The 19,687-nt window shown below is 34.3% G+C and overlaps 4 protein-coding genes across 4 annotated transcripts; 1 reads left to right on the top strand and 3 right to left on the bottom strand.

Moving 5' to 3' along the window:
- LOC120141271 lies at positions 1-2,078 on the bottom strand. The gene is made up of 4 exons (XM_039156198.1): positions 1,982-2,078; positions 1,411-1,679; positions 446-605; positions 1-322 (listed from the first exon to the last, which is right to left on the bottom strand). Exons 1-4 carry the CDS (start codon positions 2,076-2,078, stop codon positions 144-146), a joined length of 705 nt encoding a protein of 234 aa, XP_039012129.1. The 3' UTR covers positions 1-143.
- Positions 2,079-5,910: 3,832 nt separating this feature from the next.
- Positions 5,911-7,435, top strand: LOC120141151 (AAA-ATPase At2g46620-like). Its single transcript, XM_039156082.1, has one exon. The coding sequence runs from the start codon at positions 5,993-5,995 to the stop codon at positions 7,403-7,405; it is 1,413 nt and encodes a 470-aa protein (XP_039012013.1). The 5' UTR covers positions 5,911-5,992; the 3' UTR covers positions 7,406-7,435.
- A 2,126-nt stretch (positions 7,436-9,561) lies between these two features.
- LOC120141172 (ras-related protein RABA3-like) lies at positions 9,562-11,960 on the bottom strand. The gene is made up of 2 exons (XM_039156107.1): positions 11,677-11,960; positions 9,562-10,062 (listed from the first exon to the last, which is right to left on the bottom strand). Exons 1-2 carry the CDS (start codon positions 11,928-11,930, stop codon positions 9,606-9,608), a joined length of 711 nt encoding a protein of 236 aa, XP_039012038.1. The 5' UTR covers positions 11,931-11,960; the 3' UTR covers positions 9,562-9,605.
- Positions 11,961-13,918: 1,958 nt separating this feature from the next.
- On the bottom strand, positions 13,919-14,495 carry LOC120141317 (calcium-binding protein KIC-like). Its single transcript, XM_039156235.1, has one exon. The coding sequence runs from the start codon at positions 14,413-14,415 to the stop codon at positions 14,035-14,037; it is 381 nt and encodes a 126-aa protein (XP_039012166.1). The 5' UTR covers positions 14,416-14,495; the 3' UTR covers positions 13,919-14,034.
- Between the last annotated feature and the right edge of the window lie 5,192 nt (positions 14,496-19,687).

Here is a 19,687-nt window from a genome sequence, read left to right as displayed (position 1 = left end):
TGAAGCACAATTTATTGGTTTCGTATTAAAGATTGAAGCGCAAGAATCATAACTGCTCTGACGTATTCATTATATGCTTGATGGGCGAGTTTTTGATGATACAAACTCCTAAGCAGAGAAAATAAACACAGTACCAGACAAGATCAAGGCCATTTAGTGAACTCGAAAACTTTGAGAACTATTTCTATACCTGTGGGGATTTGCCAGATAAAAAGAATAACATTAACTGCATTCGAGGCAATGTGAAGACTCCTTGCAGTCTCGCTCCCTTTCTGCATTGCAGGTACTAACGCTGCAGCTGAGGCCCATAGCACCGTAATAGCTGCAAAATAAACACCAAGACAGAAAGGTGGAGTCACTTCCTACACACTTCAAATATTGAGGTCAGCTAAATCAATTTTGAATTCCTATTTTCTGAAAGAGAGATCAGAATCAAAAGGTGTACCTGCTCCAGCAAACAAATGGGGACCTGGGAAAAGCTTTCCTGTCCTAAACCATGTGTTGAGACCTCCACCAACAGACTCAAGAACCCCAAAACCTAGCAGTATTGATCCAGCATTGAAGTGTCTATCCCTGTAAGACCCTTTCACCAACTCCTTCCTCTCCTGCAAGATTACAAATGTTACATGATTTCCGAAAGAACTATGTTATTTAAGTAGAGTTATTCCATATCAGTGAATTGAAGTTGAGCATGTCTACATATTGCCAGATAGTTTTACCCCTTTTAGGTTAGATGGCTTGAGCTGTGTTACTAAAAATTGCTATCTTCCTAGTGATTTTCAAATTAGTACATACGACCCGAATCAGGGAGCACTAGCGATCCAATTAGCATACAATTTATTATAAAACTAATGAGTAAAACAAACAATTCACAAACTTAAGAATTGATTCATTTAGAACTGCGTATTTATATAAACACAAAAACTATATATACATAAGTTCCAAAGAACGTTTTACATCCCAATCAATCATATTTCATTCCTATTAAACGAACCAAAGAAACTATACCAATCGAATTACTGTGTATATAAGTAGCATTGGGCTTGAGGCATGTAGAGAACTTGCCCCCACAAAGCCGGAAAGCCCTCCAAACTCTAAGTAGAACTAGTTAAAATTACCTAACATAATTATGTAAGAGTTTTATAGTGTTATGAAGTAAGAATTGTAACTCCAAAAGACAACTTTTATAATGTAAAACGTGTCTCTAATCGTGAACTCTTCTAGAGGATGTAGGATTGAGTTGCACCCCAAAGTCTAAACCCTTGTAAATTAACGTCAACTACAATTATAGAGAAATCATTGAATATCACATTGCCGGAAATCGGGATATGAAATCTTGGCTTCATGCTCAAATATTGGGATGATATGCAAGTTAGAACTGTATAAAAGTTGAGTTGAAATGAAGCAAACCTCAGTGAACTTCTGAATTTCGAGTTCCACGGGAGACGGGGCTGCTTCCACTGGTTTCCCTTCTGGGGTAACAGCAGCGGGCTTCTCTTGTTTCTTGAGCTCATTAATCTCATTTTGGATGGTCCTGACTCGCCTCCATTGCCAACCCAAGTAGCCAGCCCACAAAGTGTAAAAGAACAGACCACCCATGAGGCCATGACAATGGGGTGTATAAGTGCAACACTTCTTCCCTCCAGAATCCCAAACTCTCCATTTACAGCAAGAGCATCCTGTTATTCATTGGAAAAAATGACATCAAAGGACATTCCAAAAGGGAAAAAATCCAGAGGATCGCATTTTTTCACCTGTATGTCAAAGAAGAAGGGCAATACGATGGTAGTAAGGGGAAGAGAAGCCGATTTCAGGGGACGAAAGGTTTCGGTGAAGAGTTTTGGAGGGTTAACCGGGTCATTGCGGATGTTTTGCTTTGTGGGGGCTTGAAAGGAGTGGGAATTTGGATTGGATATGGTGTGAGTTTTGAGGTAAAATGGGGGATTTGAGTAGGCTGAGTGTGGCTGCCATGCTCTCTAACTCTGTCTTCCAGGAGAGCCGGGCAGAGAGTTAAGAAAGAGGAAACTGTATGACAACGAAGCTGTAGGAAAAGAAGGGATCCAAGATGTATTTTGCATTGTGACGTGGTTTGCTCTGATTTGCTTTTGATTTTAAAAAGGGGTCCCACCAATTGACCTTTTAGGCCTCGAGTCCAGATCCCTCTCGCTAAAAGCACGTGGATGACTATTTGCTCTTGTTGGACTCCGGGTATAAATGAATAGAGAGCATTGAATAAACTATCCTTATAATGTTGTTTATTAAATTAAATAATTAAATAAATATAAAAAAATAAAAAGTTAATGTTTATTTAATAAGTAAATAAATATGATGAAAATATTTTTATGTTCACAAATAAGTTTATTTATGGATTAATTTATTGATTTATTTTATAAGTTTATTTATTCATTTTATTTTTCTTTTTATTTTGCATATTTTAAAAATTAGTGAAAGTAATGACTATTTTTTTGTTCTTTTTAGATAAGCAGATTTTCTTCATATATATTAAAGTAACAACAAAACTGTAAACAATTACAAAATCAGTTACAATATCGTCCACCGTCCAAACTCTCCACTTAAACTGTCTATAATTCCGCTCATCCTAAATATAATACAAAAAAGCAACCCAAGCTATCTTAAGAACACAAACAATTAACGACTTCCCTTTTAAACTCTCCATAGCTCATTGCACAAAATCATCCCAGCACAACAACCGCCTATGTCGTCGTCTACATGCCTGCAAGATGCCACCCCAAACACGACAAAAAAAAAAAAGAACAAGCAGCAAACAGGAGATCTCTAGTCTTCATTTAAAAAAAATTATATTTTCAATTTTATATAAAATATAAAATTATATAAAGAAATTTTATATAAAAAAGTCTATAATTAAAATTTTATATAAAGTTCAGGGGTTAAAATAAATTTTACCCTTTCATTAAACTTTTTTATATTTTTAATTTTGTAAAAAAATTATATAAATTTTATGAATTTAAATTTTTTAAAGAAAATATATAAATATTTTCCAACTTGTAATATTATACAAATATATAATAAGGAAAATTTGATCAAATACACATTTCAATAATCTTTTATTCCTTTAACCAAACACGATAATCTTACATTCCTGCTAAACCAACCAAACACAAAATACAACATTCTCAGTAATCTTATTCCCTGATAATCTTTTATTTCCACTGGTAATCTTACATTCTGTGAACTAAACGCATCCTTAGGCTCGAGTCTCGCTAAAAGCACGTGGATGACTATTTGCTCTTATTAAATAAACTATCCTTATAATGTTCTTTATTAAATTAAATAAATAAATATAAACAAATAAAAAATTATATTTATTTAATAAGTAAATAAATATGATAAAAATATTTTATGTTCATTAATAAGTTTATTTATTGATTTATTTATCGATTTATTTATAAGTTTATTTATTCACTTTATTTTTTTTTTATTTTAGAAGTTAGTGAAAGTAAGGACTATTTTTTGTTCTTTTTAGATAAGCAGATTATCTTCATATATATTAAAGTAACAACAAAACTGTAAACAATTACAAACCAACGTTTACTTAACTTTATGCTAACAATTTTTTATATCAGTTACATTATCGTCCACCGTCCAAACTCTCTACTTAAACTGTCTATAATTCCGATCATCCCAAGTATTATACAAAAAACCAACCCAAGTTATCTTAAGAATACAAACAATCAACGACTTCCATTTTAAACTCTCCATAGCTCACTGCACAGAATCATCCCAGCACAACAACCGCCTATGTCGTCGTCTACACGCCTGCAAGATGCCACCCCAAACACGACAAAAAAAAAGGAACAAGCAACAAACAGGTGATCTATCATTCGTTGGTAACCTATTCAACAAAATCATCCAAGCAATAATGGAGTGCTTAGGTGCAAGGGAAACCAAATCAATCTCTCCCACTACACCCAAGCCCTTTGCTCCCTCGACTTGTCCCAAATTCAATTATAATTGATCCAACTCTAATTCATACCAGAACTAAACAAACTCGTAATGACTAAATTAAACACAACATAAATTATAAGTTCAAACAATAAAACCTAAAGAGCTTAATGACTAGTGACATAACTTCATAATTTTTCTTTAACTTGCAAATAAAATAATAAAAAAATGTGTAACGAACATGTTCGCAAATACTAACGAATATGTGAATGAATATATTTGTCAATGTTAAATAAACATATTCACGAACGTTAACGAAACATGATCCCCTTCAATAATAAAAGCCATGAGGAAACTGCATAAAATGTCGATGTGTGCGGCTGAACTCTTAGAGAACCAATGAACCTATGAAAGGTGGGGTGAGCCTCCTTTTATAGTTGGAGCCCCCTATAATCAACGATTAAGATTATATTATATCGATTGCCAAGATGAGAGCCCTACTTTATATACAAACTAAAAATAAGTGATAATTGGGTTCGACCATGGGTTGGTGGTTTGTGACAATGGGGATCGATCCTTCGGGAACAACTCTCTCTCCATGTGTCGAAGATTTCACTCCATAGGCCACAAAAATTAATTAAGTTAATTTGTGATTTTTTTATTATAATATATTAAAAGGTATGTGTTTTAGCTACAATTGAAAATAAATAAAAAAGAAAAACAAAATATTGGAGTAATTAAAAAATATTGATGCCTAATACTTTGTATTATTATATCTTTACATCAGGAATGGATGAATTCAATAAGCTTTTTGGCAAACCAAAGGCCACAAAAAGCTAAAACAATAATATTAGGGGGGAGTGGAGGATATTTCATATTCTCAATTAAATTCTCAAATTCAATGCGTATTAATATTTTATTAGTTATTTTTCCGTGGCCAAATCGTGTAGGGATAAGCCAAACTCTCTATCTCAACTCCAACTCCTCGATAGGACCGATCACAAGCAAAATAAAACGATGACCCCAATATATAAATTAATATTTTTATATATATTTAATATACTACCTCTGGTCGTCGCTCACAAGTAGACTACGCCATAAATATGAATTCTCCTTCCATCTCCAAACACCAACAAATATTATTTAACTACATTTTGACTCTCTTGTAACAACCTAGATTGTAGTTCCTCCAACATATAATTTCTTTAAATTTAGGATAAATTACACAAATGATCTCCTCACTATATATAATCATTTTATCGAATCTCCTACTATTAAAAATTACAACTATAGGATATTATTTTATTGAATTTTTCGACTATTAAAATTTACAAAATGATATCTGAATATTAATATATCTCAAATTTGTCATTTTCCATTAAAAATCTGTTCGTAGCCCGAGTTAGACGTTAATATACTTATTACGATATGATAAAATCATATTTTAATTATGTTTACTGACACTATCGTTGATTTTAAGCATTGACTCGATGACATAATGTTTTACACATTGGCTCAATGACATAATGTAAATGGAGAGTCGATCCATAAAATACAGTTGAAATCATATTTTATTATATCTCAATCAATATGTTAACGTATACTCCAGAAAATCGCTAATTTTTTAATGAAAAAGACTAGTTTGAAACATATGAATAGTCATATGACAATTTTTTAATTTTTAATAATCATAGAATTTAACAAAATAACACTCTATAGTCGAAAGACTCAACAAAAAACAACATCTTATAATCCGGAACTATTTATATATTTTACGCTTAATTTTAAGATATTGAAAATCATTGATAATGTATACATTATAATTAATGTTTGATTAAAACTCATAATAAAATTCAAAACATAATATATTTTATAATGAATAGAACTTTACCCTTAAATAAATTCACCAGCCACACCTCGCCCTCTATTGAACTCCCCATCCGGTCATTCCTTTCGATTTCCTTAAATTCCTTTCCAAAAATTAATATGTTCTTCCTTTCGTACAAAATGAAAATTTCCCCTTAAAATCCCCCTCCTTTAGGTTTCTGGCCTTGGATTGTTGGAATCAATGACGATTGTTTATAATTTATTTTTTCTAATTTTTTCTTTGTTCCTAACTTATATTTTCCTTTTTCGGGTTGTTTTGATCAGAACCGGCTTGATTTATATCGTCAAGAAAAAATGTAGTTCTATTGAAGATTGGTTCCATGTCTACCAGTTCTTCAAAGTCCCAGAGTTCAATGAAAGCATGCAGAGAAACCAACTTTATCACAAAGTTTTGCTTTATCTGAATTCCCTCACTTCCATCGAAGATTCCGATTTCACCAATCTCTTCACCGGCAAGAAATCTAATGAAATCGTCCTCCATCTCGACCCAAACCAAATACTCGAGGACGAGTTTCTGGGTGCCAAGTTTTTCTGGATTAACGAAGAGAACACTTTGGTGTTAAAGATTCGGAAAGCCGATAAACGAAGAGTTCTCCGGCCTTATCTCCAACACATCCACATGGTTTCCGATGACTTCGATGAGAAGAAACGAGAGTTGAAGCTTTACGTGAACGTCGTCGATAAACATGATGATCGAAAGGGACGGTGGAGATCCGTTCCTTTCACGCATCCTTCGACGTTTGAAACGTTAGCCATGGAATCGGACCTTAAAGAAAAAGTCAAATCCGATCTGTACTCCTTCCTGAAGGCCAAACATTATTATCATCGGCTGGGTCGGGTGTGGAAACGGAGCTACCTCCTTTACGGTCCTTCAGGTACCGGAAAATCAAGCTTTATTGCTGCCATGGCTAAATTCTTGAGTTACGATGTTTACGACATTGATTTGTCCAAGGTTTATGATGATTCCGATCTTAAATTTCTCTTGTTACAAAGCACTACGAAATCATTGATCGTTATCGAGGATCTCGATCGGTATTTTTCTGAGAAATCGACGGCCGTGAGTTTATCGGAGATTTTAAGTATCATGGATGGGATTTTAACCTCCAGTTGCGGCGAAGAAAGAGTCATGGTCTTCACGATGAACGGCAAAGATCTCGTTGACCCGGTGATTCTTAGACCGGGACGGATTGATGTTCATTTACATTTCCCATTATGTAATTTTACGGCTTTTAAAACACTGGCCAATAGTTATCTAGGGCTCAAGGATCATAAACTGTTCCCGCAAGTAGAGGAGATTTTCCAAAACGGGGCGAGTTTAAGCCCGGCTGAGATTAGCGAGTTAATGATCGCTAACCGGAATTCACCTAGCCGGGCTCTGAAAACGGTCATCAATGCATTGCAATCGGACGGTGACGGGAGGGAGGCTTTAAATATCAGGCGGCGGTCGGTTGAGGAAATTGGTGAACCTAGCGGGGCTTTTTGTAAAGGCATAAATGCGGGAAAGGAGTTCAAGAAATTGTACGGTTTGTTGAGGGTGAAAGCTTGTAGAAAATATCAGTCTTTCGATCTTATTGGTCGTCAAAACGAGGGATGACGATGAACTTTTGGTCACTGTTTATTAGAATCTTAACTACGTAGTTTCAGCTAGATTTTTAGATTACCTCAATGACAGAATTAGAATCTAATTCTGTTAAACAAAAAAGAGTATATTTCATCATCAAATATCAAGTAGTTACATAAGTTTTAATTATATTTAAACTCAAATTAAATTAAAAATAAAATTATAATTCGAATAGAATATAACCTCTTTTTAATCTTTTATGAAAAGAGATTCACTTCCAAGATTCTTATCATCAGAGATGAAAACGAAAGTTTGGTAAAGACAATATTCTGTCCCTTAATATTTTTATATAAAAGTCAACATTTAGCTAATCTAAACTTATTTGGAATTTGGGTAATGGGGCGGGCAAGCTGATATTTTGCTCTCTTTTTTCTTTTCATTTTGGGTATTTGTATCTTTGTTTTTTCTACGTAGAATCAGCTATTGACGTAGAGAGTGAAAGAAGAGTGCGGAAATTGGCGAAAAAGATATGGTGTTGGATCTGCAAAAGTGAAATGGACAGCCTTTTCCAGGTTGACCAGTGGCCTAACATGGTCCGCAAGCGTCCTAGCTTTTCTCCGCTCAGAATTGGCCGGGTCTGTCTCTACTTCTTGGAGTTGCATCAAATTTACATTTACAAAAGCACCCTAATTAACTGCCCGCAAGTTAATTGTAAATGGAAAAAAGGATCCAAATTATTCCTATATGTTGGATGAAATGAGCAATACATACACATTACTCTTTCAGAATAAATTTCGGGAGAATGAATGCCAAGAGCAAGCATTTCGTGAGGCATCAATCGTTGCCTTCCTGGATGATTTCATCATCCACATTGAAAACATAATTTATTCATTCTTATGGTGAAGCAATGTTCATTTCCACTCCTCGCTGTGTTTCTGTGTTATCCTCTGAATTTTCTCATTACGTATCCTCTGAATTGCCGGTTGAGGCTTGGAGCGGTGGAAGCAAGCACCAAACACGCTATTTGGTGTAACAAAAATGAATTCAACTAACAAATAATGAATGTAATGTTTAGTTGTATCAAAAAAATTTAAATTCCAACACTCAAAATAATATTATAAAAAAACAATAATGAATATTGAACATGTGATATAAAATATAACAATTTTTTTTTGGCGTTTCCACCCTATTCTGTCCCCACTGTATTTACGTAGCTGTTGTTGCCTATGCCTGCCATCATTAAAGAGCATGCCCACGTTCGCTACTAATTACACAATTACAAATTATATGATACAGCTCAACTAAGCATATTACTTTTATTATATATATGCTATAAAATAACAAAGGTTAATTATATATTTATTCACTCAATTTTACTCTCATTCTTATTTTGTTCACTAAAATTTAATTTTTTTAAATTTATTCGTTTATTTTTTAAATTCCTTCTATTTTGATACTCATAATGAAATAATTACCGATGTTATGACAGGAGAGACGACACCAAAACAACATTATTTGAAAAAGTAGAGTTGACACCAAAACAATGTTGTTTCAGATTTCGATTTTGGTTATTTTATTCGAACCAAAATTAGATTTTTGTATTTAGATGCGGATCCATGACAAAAATTTAGGGGTTGCAAGAGCCCAGGGGTGTCACTATTGAGGGGTGTCACTTGTATTAGGGGTGGCACTTGTGGAGGGGTTGCTTAGGATACCCTGGGCACCATGGAGGTCCGCTCCTGGATGAGGGGTTGCCTGAGATACCCCGGACACCATGGAGGTCCGCCCCTGTTTGTATCTAGACTTGAATTCAAATTTGAATTGGCCTGGAGGTCCGATTATCAATTAGATCAGATTTAGACTTTATAAATCTGATCCATTGTCATCCTTAATAAGGTTAAATGTTTAAATATTTATATTATAAATGGAATAAACTGTGTTTGAATGATTATTCTTACAGTAAATCTCTGAATATTCAGTCTAAATTAATAAATAAAATAATGATAAATAGTTTAAAATAAATTATATAACACGAGTACTGAAATAATGTAACTGAATTAAAAAATTAGGATAGACCACATTTAAAAACTATTTCTCTATACTTATAAATCACAAGTATAACATATATTAATATCGTACATGTAAAATTGATAATGAACAACTCAAGATATTATAAAATAAAACAAGGGTAAAGGAATAAAAGACCAAACATTCTCTTAATTTGAAAAGGAAGTTAACAAGAGCATGTGGATAGTTTCTTCATCTCACTTATCTCTAAATCAGAACCAGCGATCACCTCAATCTTTGACCCTTTCAACGCCGTGGCGTGATCAGCACCGTTGAGTTTCACGTTACCACACTCCAACGATTTTCTACAGAGCACACCGTAAATTTCTTGGAGCAGCTTGAAAAACGCTTTATCCACGTTGTCACCGCTAAGAGCAGACGTCTCCGCGAAGAACAAGCCCTGATCCTCTGCGAACTCAACAGCGTCTTCGGTTGGAACCGCCCTGTGGTCCACTAGATCGGCTTTGTTCCCGATCAGCATGATGATGATGGAGTTGTCGGCGTGAGCCCGTAGTTCCTCCACCCATCTAGCCACGTGATCGAAGCTCTGCCGCTTGGTGATGTCGTACACTAGCATTGCCCCTAACGCACCTCTATAGTACGCACTTGTAACTGCTCGGTACCTGCCCTCATCAATAGGGGTGGATTTCAAAATATTTTTGAAGATAAAAATACATGTATTAATAATATAACTAATCAGAGAAAATTTAGATTAACTATCTTGACTTAAGTGTGGATCTGTAACTACTCTCCAAATTGCCAAAACGTTAAACAATTGGCTTGACAAATAATCGATACGAAACTATCGTTTTTTTAGTTAGTTGCACCAATGTCATTAACATAACCAGTTAGATGAATTTGTCATACAAAGTTTACACTATACATGTAAGACCTTTAATTTTATAAGTGAAATTAGAAGTTTAATGATAATGTAATTCATCAATCTCATGTTGCATTATGTTTATGTTTTATTTGTTAATATGCATCTTGTGATCGGTCTTTGTTTGAATACAGACTTCGAAGCATGGGTTTAAGTTGCTATTGCGATCGTATTTATCGTGATTACGGACATAGTAAGGGTTATTACGGTAATTATATGTATCATAATCATGTAATAATAATTTCAGATGACACCGTTACCGTTTTATAATGAACGCTATTAGGATAACGAATTGCTATTTAAATCCTTGCTTTCAAGTATATATATATTTATGCACGTTAAAGTAGAACATTGATGATGTTATACTGACCCTTAGAATGTCCATGTTGTAGTGACGCATGTTAATAAATATTTAAAGACTACCTAAATTACTAAATGAGAAAGATAAGGTGTTAAATGATTTGTATGATTTTCAAATGGATTGATGTTATGGTGTATGTGACTTATATGTTGAGATTTTATGCATGTTGAGTGTCTTTTTTTATGTTAAAACATGTTTACATATATTGTTTGATGTTTAAGAAAGAGTTTAAAAATTTCTTATGACTTAAGAAAATTAAATTTGTGAATTTGAGTATCGATACCTTATTGTAGGATATTAATATCGAGCATTGAACCTCATTTTGATATCAATGTCCACCTAATTTGATGAAGGAATCCAACTAGTTTTGGATTGGGATTAAACTCTTATTTTTGGAATAGTTTATAGCCTTTCTTTTCCATGGTCAAAAAGAGGCATTTTAAGCTGCCCAAAATTCCTACTAGTATGCCTACTGGTGGGCCAAAGCACCGAAATCATGTCAAATCAAGCTTAGAAACTACAATAAGATTATGAATTAATAAATTAAGATTAGTTTAATAAAGAGTATAGAGTGAACTAAAACATAAACAAGTGCAGAGTACGTAACCTTACTTGCCTCCATTTTAAAATGACATCAATTTTCATTATCACTGAATATTTCCCAGATTTTTAAATTTTATTTCCGGTTCAAAATTTATTAATCTAATTATGTTACAATGAATGATATTCAATAGAGTGGAGATTTTGATGTTTAATATGCAACATTCTTCTACCCACCTACTGCTACTGCTACAAGTGATCCGATTAGTGTTTCTATTTTTCACCTAACCTTCACGATGATGATGCAATACCACATGTTTCTGCCCTTTGTTTTTTGTTCACTTCAAAAAGTGTACAAAATTGATGAAATTTAACATTTTGTCACAAGAAAAAGAGTTGAGTTAAACTGAGTTGCAGTTAAAGAAATCTGAGATACAGGAGGTGAAGGAAGCTAACCTTTCTTGACCAGCAGTATCCCAGATCTGGGCTTTGATGACTTTGCTCTGAATGGTAACAGTCCTGGTCTGGAACTCTACCCCGATGGTGGACTTGGAATCAAAGCAAAACTCATTCTTGGTAAACCTGGACAGAATCTGAGTCTTCCCAACAGCCGAGTCACCGATCACCACCACTTTGAACACGTAATCTATTCTCTCGGGAACATTCCCATGGCGATTCTCCACCTCAACACCGTTCATCTCTTCATTCATTTTCACTTGTCTCCTTCCTCCAGCCAAGAAAAAGAAATTCGACAAAGACCCCTTCTCTTTGCCAGTGGTAATTAAATAAGAAGCTTCAATTTGGGTATTGTTGTTGGCCTCTAGAAGTGGGAGCAAGTAAAAAAATAGAGAAAAAGAAAGCAAGTTAAGGTAATACGGTTCTGTCCTTGTCTCTGTATTAATGCTTTATCAGTTGTGTACCATTTGTTGTTTTCATTGATTTACTTCCAAAGCAACAATTATAAAAACTTTATTTTTGCTAATGGGGATGTGTTTAAACTTAAAGTTGTACATACAGGCACAACAATGATCTCATAATTCCCGGCATCATCTCCGGATGAAAATCAGTGTTGCTTTTGCAAAAGGAAGGGTTTTTGTTCCTTGATGACCTTAATTATGACGGTATAGACTTCATCCAATGTTATGTAGATGATTAAGACTACATGAGATTAATAGAGTACAGGAATAAACAAATGGGGTGTCCCTTATTGAATTATTTTGCAGTCTGAAACAGTAATGGGTTCTCTTTATTTTCTCTTAGATCCTGTCGTGGTCCATCTTATAGAATTGTCATTTTTTATACATTTAATTTTAGGTGCTGAATTATTATTCCATGTGCATCATTAAAGCACGTATGTGAATAACACAAAAGTGTAGTTTCTAATGATCTATTTTGCCTTTGTGGACCTTCCAATGCTTTGCACCGACAAAACATGAGCACAGTAGCATTTGTTCACTTCTGCGTGGTATATCGGGCGGATTAAACCCTAGAGCTGTCGCATGTTTAACTCCGATGATCGGAGAAATAATCGATGACGATGAACGACAAAGTAACATTATGTTTACTTTAGGGTCTGTGAAAGAAGAGGACTGCACAAAACTTGATCAGAAATTCAATACAATCGGATCAAAAGCTTACGGCCCAGTGGCATATTAAATTAATATTTAGAGACCAATCTTAACATACTCTGACCCATTACTGAACAGGCTGACCGTTCAGCCAGCGTGGACATTAACAACCCAAATGACCTAACAGTTTTAGCAGGCCTGTATATTACACTACGACATCTTCACGGTCTTTTGTATTTTTTTTGAATTAGAGACAACTCCAAATTTGAAACAGCCATCGGCTAAATGAAGCAGGAGATATTAGTTTGGTAAGAATATCAATAACTTGTTCAATGAAAGGCACAAGATTAACGAGTTGTCCAACAATAACCCTCTTATAAGTAAAGTGAATGTCAATTTCAATATACTTAATTTGAGTATAATGAGTGAGATTAATAATCATAGATACAATAGAAGTACATAGTAATATTATCATTTTCTTCAACTTAAAGCTACTGATTTGAACAAGTATATCCTTTTATAATATTCACCGTCTTACTACTTTACGTGAGTGTACGGTGTTTGAATCAATAATAGATAATAAAATATAATTTCCTTCACTATGCACGTTAAATCAATCAAAAAATGTATGCATTTATGGTTTCACTCAGGATTAAAATGTTTCCACTAATGTAAAATAAAATTTATATATGAACCGTGATAAATTGTACAATCTTCTACGTCATATTTATATAAAAGAAATTGTATCTCTCACTCTATGCATTTGTTAAGATCAATAAATAGCTGCTGCTACCTCTTTTTCTAACCCCTGTTCTCTCTTTGTTGTTTAGTGGTCTTAAGTCAAACTCAAACACTTGGTTGTAATTTTGAGCTCCAGTTCATGGGCTGATCATTTTGGTATTGATCTGATGAATGGTTATCTTGATTAAAAAACAAATTGATCTTCATCTGCAATTTGGTTAATAATCATTGCAAAAACTTACACACAGAACGGGGAAGAGTAATCAAATATACCTCAAAGAAGATGGTGTTTTGCGGAGAGTTACCGGCGAGATAGAATTCAGTATTCTTGTGTGCAAGTAAAACGATCGTTAACAAGTCTGGCGCTTTCTATACGTACGCACGATCCCTATTGGAAGCATCATTTGAATGATCATTTTCATTAACAATTAAAACTTTTTGCAGTACAATACCATCGTAATGCACCAGACCCAAACAAATACAAAAGTCAAAAGAAAAAAAATAATCAAGCAGAGGGATTCTTGAGCTCCTGATCAATGGCCTTCTGAAGCCAAGTCTCGGCATCCTCCATCATTTCAGGGCTAAGCCTAACCATGAGGATACAGAACTCAGTCTGGTTCAGAGCCCCATCGCCGTCGAGATCGCCTTCTCTAACCATCCCTTCAGCTTCCTCTCTGCTCATCCCTTCCATCCCCAAAAGACCCGAATTCCTCCTCAGACTCTCGGGCGTAATCAACCCTTTTTCCCTGTCAGCTAGAAGCCGAAACCCTCCACATAACTCACCTACAAAAGCTTCCACGTCCAGCTTTTCGGCCATCACAGGCAACAAATCCTCGAACTTGCTTGTTGCTGCTGTTTTTCTTCCATTAATATTGTTATGTTCCATTATGATGGGTTTCTCGAGGAAGTTTTTTTGTGTGGAGGAATTGGACTAACGGTGTTCATGGTAGACTTTGCACCAAGGGGAACAGGATATATAAGGACATGTTTCATCGTTTCTCGCTCGTTTTTCTCCATGGACCATTCGATTGGGGAGTGATGTGACAATAACCGAAATTAATCATTTTAGCCTAAAAGGAGTACAATTATAAAGTGCGTATGATTCAATCTATCTCACCAAAATGAACGGTTTGATTCATATTTTTATGGTCGTTTAAGCACTTCTTATTAGGCCTACTTGGTATCTTCTTTTGTTCCGGTATAATTATTTTTTGGGGGTTTATATTATTGTTGTCAATTTAACAGTTTCCAGGAAGGTGCAGTTGTAAATGGAATAGGCCATAGGAGATTCGGTGGATAGACGTTATCAATTTGACAGAAAGAATTGCTTAAATTGTCCAGTGTTGGCTTTCTATGAAGGTTCCTATTACCTGTCTCTCTCTAAGTAGTTAAATATACTTGGAATCTTCCAATTTCTTTGTCACCTTCCATTTTCCATAATATCTACCGTCCCAACTTTTTTTTTGCTCAATTAACTAAGAAACTAAAGGATTTCTAAACCCTACCATTACCCCCAATCTTAGATTTCTTTTCCTTTGCACATGAAGCTTCAGACCAATACCAATATTGTTGAGGCAGATGACTATTCACTCCTTTTAATTTTGGGTGAAGAATCGTGACTAATAGATGAATGTTCAATGTTTTACTGTACGAGAAAAAGAGATGTCATAGAGAGAGAATCTGATTTTTTCCCAAGTTATAAATATTCTGGTTATAGAACGATTGCTGTCAGTCCTATGATGATAATAAATGTCAAATTTATCTCTAACGAATTATGATGAGTTGTCAAGGGATCAATCATAAAATTATTGTCTTCTAAAGAGTATAAAACTCTGAACAAACAACAAATAAGATATGCTTTTCAAAGGATGTCTTCTTCTGTTCGATTAATGAAAATTAAATATAATTTGTTAGAACATAAAGTGTTTTATAAATTTGTCTTTATGTTACATATGTACATGGCAATAAGGTTTGAAGCATTCTACAGATTTTGTCATCAATGTCGTCATGCACGATAAATGATTGCAAGTTGGAAAGAGGAACTTTGGATGAAAAAGAATAATTTATCCATCGGAGAAGACAAAAACCATTTAAAGTTGGACCCAGTCTAGCTTAAACGGGAGTCGTAGCTCTTTTCAACACACGTTTATAGTGGCTTCTCTCATGATACGATCGTTTGTCCTTACACTATTTAAGCCTAAAAAAATAAGAGTATGGGTCGGTGAATGTGATGGAGGTGGTCTAGGCCCGTGAACCATTCTGTCTCCACCACACATGCTTCCCCCTCATCTTGCACCTATTATTTTTTGAGGCAGTTCAGCAGATACGATTGTTTCTTAAATCTGTACCGTTTTCATCCATTCTTAAAGGCAAAAGCTCTGGCCTTTTTGCCCCAAAGTAAAAGTTTTCATGTCTGAAATTAGTTTGCCAATGAAATAATTCCAAGACATTAGTTCCTTGCATTATTGCCAAGACATGTAGGGAAAAGCTTGCCTGTCTGTATTTCGACTGTGTAATTAGTAATTACTTTTCCAATTAATAAAGTGATTAAAAATTGGAACAATTTCTGTATAATAAAAAAAGCATTTGCCTCATCAAGTAGAAATGCAACTTAAGGAAAACATGAAACGAGTTAATTAATGCATAATTGAGCAATGCATAAATGAGTTTGCTACCTTCTTTTTTATGTTTCTTTTGGATTATACGGAACTTTCCTCCTTTTAGCATCCTTTGTACTAAGCTTCATAGCTTTTCTTTCCAATGTAACAGAGGTCTCCGCCACGTAGAAAGGCAGGCAAATCGATAATGATTGATGCTGCTGCAAACAGGTTGCTGGTTCCTTTTTAGGTGCCAACGAAATGTGAGAAAGAAAAATCCCATCGGACATAAATTTTGTACGTCAAAATTGAATTATAATTTTTTGTATGATTTACCACTACATTAGTTTAATTGAATTTAATTTATTCTCAGTATCAAAACAATCATTTGTTCTCCAACACCTGTCATACTCGAATCTTTCTTCAACCTTATTAGTGACTCTTCACTTAAATCGAAAGAGTTAGTTCGTCAAAAGACACCATAACCATCACATCTCTCCTTAAATATCAACAAAACTGAGTGAATAATGTTACATCTAAAGCTTGATTTTGTTGGTCAGCATAATTGTTTTCTTATTTCTCCTCCAATAGATGATGACATATGTCATCATTTTATTAGATAGAATCAGTATAATAAATAAATAATATTAAATTAAATTATAAAATTAAAAATAAATAAAGTTTAATTTCATATTAAATAATCTTTTTAAGGACTAAAGTAAACAAAAATAAAATTTAAAAGATTTAGCACGTCATTTACCTATTTATTAAATCCAGCCAGCTGAAATTATCATGTGACACTCTCTGATTAATAGATTTTTTCTAACAAGCATTAAAAAAAACCAATAGAGATTGTACTTTGAAGTAACTCGATAAAAGGTATATACTTTAAGGAACAAACAAACATTTAAACCTTTTATTTACATACAGTTATAACATGCTATACTCATGTTAGTCGGGTACTAGTACTAATCACACATAAAAATCTCATTATCTACACAGCTTTCTATGGGGTTGAATGAGAACTTGTATATATTTGAGGTTGTATGTGCTTTGTCTTGCATCTCCTTGATGTGTTGTTGGATTGCATGTACTTCGTTTGTACTTCAATGAAGTGACACCTTCTTCGGATGATATTTTTTACTCGTTTTTTTTTCTTCTCTTTGGAGTACTTGCATATCAAGGTTGCAGGCTCTCTTCTACAACTTTGCATCCTTCGTTTGTGTCCATCTTATCCTATCTTGAGTTGGATTAAGACTGCATGTGCTCATCTTTTTCTCCTTAAAGTAAAACTTTCTTTGGTCGGGCTTTGGGGGTGATTAGAGTTTGAGAATGAGGTTGTGTCAGAGTTTCCTATTATCCAACTGATTCTTTCCGATGAGAAAAAAAAATTCATGCTCACCGTGTCAAAGTTAATGTACAACAAGTGATGTGATGGTTAACATTGGTTTAGACGTCGAGAAAAGAGATGATTAAGCTGGCTATTTGTTGTTCACCCCTGCTGATTTAGATAGAAAATCATTGATCAATTTTGTTCGAGAAGTAAATGATAGAATGGATTCCCTCTTTATAGGAAAAGAGAAAGAACTCTATCCTTTAAACTAGAATAAAATGTATTTATTTCCTATAAATACAGTTGACATACATGACACAACTGAAAAGTGGAGTGGCAATTTTTATCTGACACACTTCATATGAATGAAGATCTAATGTGTCGATCACATCAACTGAGAATATAATTCTCTGAAATGACTACTGTAAAAAATAAAAGTACATGTTGAATTCATATTGTATTAACATAATATACAAGTATTGCTCTCATAGGTAATGCTCGCTGACGATGATGCGTTTGAGGATAGAGGTGACCTCTGGTACCAATATTTCGTTGACAATTAATGCTTCTAGTCGAGAAGGATAGCAATGCAAAAAGTTCAAAGTGTTAATCATCGTATTTGTCGAAGGGCAAAAATTTACAAGGAAACAAAACAATAACAAGAAAGGGCTGATGTTGTTAATCCCTTAACAGTAAACATTTTGTTTGCCATCAGTGACTCTCTTTCCAGTAGGGCTCCAATGCCTCCACCGTCATCCTACATAGCTCTTGAAACCAATGTTGATATTGTGCTTCAATTGCATCGGTCTCTAACTTTAGTTCCAAGTTCCAACATCCAGTTTATAGTCGGCCATATACAGGGATGAGCATTGAGCAGCAACGAGGGAAGCCGATGACATTCAATTCTTTGCTTAATTTGAGGTATTCGCCAACTCATTAACTTGGGCATTACTTCTACACGTGTATTCATCCAAAGGTTTTCATAGCTTTATAGATTACATTTATATTTTGAGTCGGCAGCCGGGCGACGCCATTTATATGTCAATCTTTTTGCTAGGCAACTGCAACTAATTGTTCTCTGTATTTCTGTTTATTTACCTTTTTTTCTTATGGTGCTGGTGCTGGTGTGATGCAAAAGTGGAAATGTGTGAAGAGAAATCCTAGCTTCGTTGGGGATTCCCTTGCTAAAACACCAAATGGAAAAAACAAACACAGCTTATTTCCCAAAAATAAGACGAAGTACCAACTTATTCTTGTTAGTGATATAAATCATCAAAGGCAGAGTAGTGATATAAATCATCAAATGGGAAACACAACAATAAGAAGAAAATGGTTTAAAAGATGTTAATTTCTGAAGTCTGAACAGCCAACATTTAAATGCCTACTATTTCATCCTGGAAAGCTCTCGGAATCAACGTTGATACTGTGCCTCAATTGCATCAGGCTCCAGCTTTACTTCCAACATCCATATCTTTGTCCACCATATACAGGGATGAGCGCTGAGCAGCAATTTGGAAAGCTCATAACACTTGGTACATTAAGGATAAGATATTTATTTGATATTTCATGAATCAAGGAAAAGATGGTGTCGTGATGTAGTTAAACTTAAGTTTTACTTCCTTGACAGTAATGATGTTTAAAGATTTGTATAAAACAATTATTAGACATGAACAGCGAGGTGTCGTGGTGTAGTTGGTTACCACGTCAGTTTAACACACTGAAGGTCTCTGGTTTAAGTCCGGGCGACGCTATTTTTTTAAACTTTTGAATAATCTTCTTTTTGAGAAGTTATATTTTGTTGAATCAAAATAGAGTAAAAACTCTAATTGATCCAAAAAAAAAAACTCTCTTTAGAATAATCTCACAAAATTGCAAAAGGGAAGAACTCTTAAGAAAGCTTTCAAATGCTTATAATTAAGCTTTGATTGTTGGATGATAAAACTCAAATACAAGTAGGGTATTTATAGGTTACAAGAAACAATCTAAACCACTCATTAAAATAAACACTAAATAATCTAAACCATTGAAATTAAAACATGAGAAAAATACTTAATTTTCACCTAACTAAATTGATGTAAGCAATGACATCAAAACTAAATTGATGTAAGCAATGACATCAAATTAATTTAGGTGTGAACATATAGGCTAATATTGAATTTTCAACACTCCCCCTCAATGTTAGCCTCCATTCTTTGAATCACGCCATGCTGACGACGGAAATGTTCAAA

This window comes from Hibiscus syriacus, unplaced genomic scaffold (assembly GCF_006381635.1).
Source record: "Hibiscus syriacus cultivar Baekdansim isolate YM2019G1 unplaced genomic scaffold, ASM638163v2 tig00110794_pilon, whole genome shotgun sequence".
In the NCBI taxonomy this organism is placed as follows: domain Eukaryota; kingdom Viridiplantae; phylum Streptophyta; class Magnoliopsida; order Malvales; family Malvaceae; genus Hibiscus; species Hibiscus syriacus.
Note: the sequence above shows the minus strand (reverse complement) of the source record. Positions and strands in the feature narration are given on the sequence as shown.

Excerpts from the sequence above, each read along its gene's own strand:
- LOC120141271 (XM_039156198.1), bottom strand. The coding sequence starts at position 2,078 with ATGCAAAATACATCTTGGATCCCTTCTTTTCCTACAGCTTCGTTGTCA. Across the intron at positions 1,680-1,981 it reads CGGCTCTCCTGGAAGACAGA|GATGCTCTTGCTGTAAATGG; the intron begins GTTAGAGAGCAT and ends AATGAATAACAG. Across the intron at positions 323-445 it reads CCATTTGTTTGCTGGAGCAG|CTATTACGGTGCTATGGGCC; the intron begins GTACACCTTTTG and ends TTTATTTTGCAG.
- LOC120141151 (XM_039156082.1), top strand. The coding sequence starts at position 5,993 with ATGACGATTGTTTATAATTTATTTTTTCTAATTTTTTCTTTGTTCCTA.
- LOC120141172 (XM_039156107.1), bottom strand. The coding sequence starts at position 11,930 with ATGAATGAAGAGATGAACGGTGTTGAGGTGGAGAATCGCCATGGGAAT. Across the intron at positions 10,063-11,676 it reads GATACTGCTGGTCAAGAAAG|GTACCGAGCAGTTACAAGTG; the intron begins GTTAGCTTCCTT and ends TGATGAGGGCAG.
- LOC120141317 (XM_039156235.1), bottom strand. The coding sequence starts at position 14,415 with ATGGAACATAACAATATTAATGGAAGAAAAACAGCAGCAACAAGCAAG.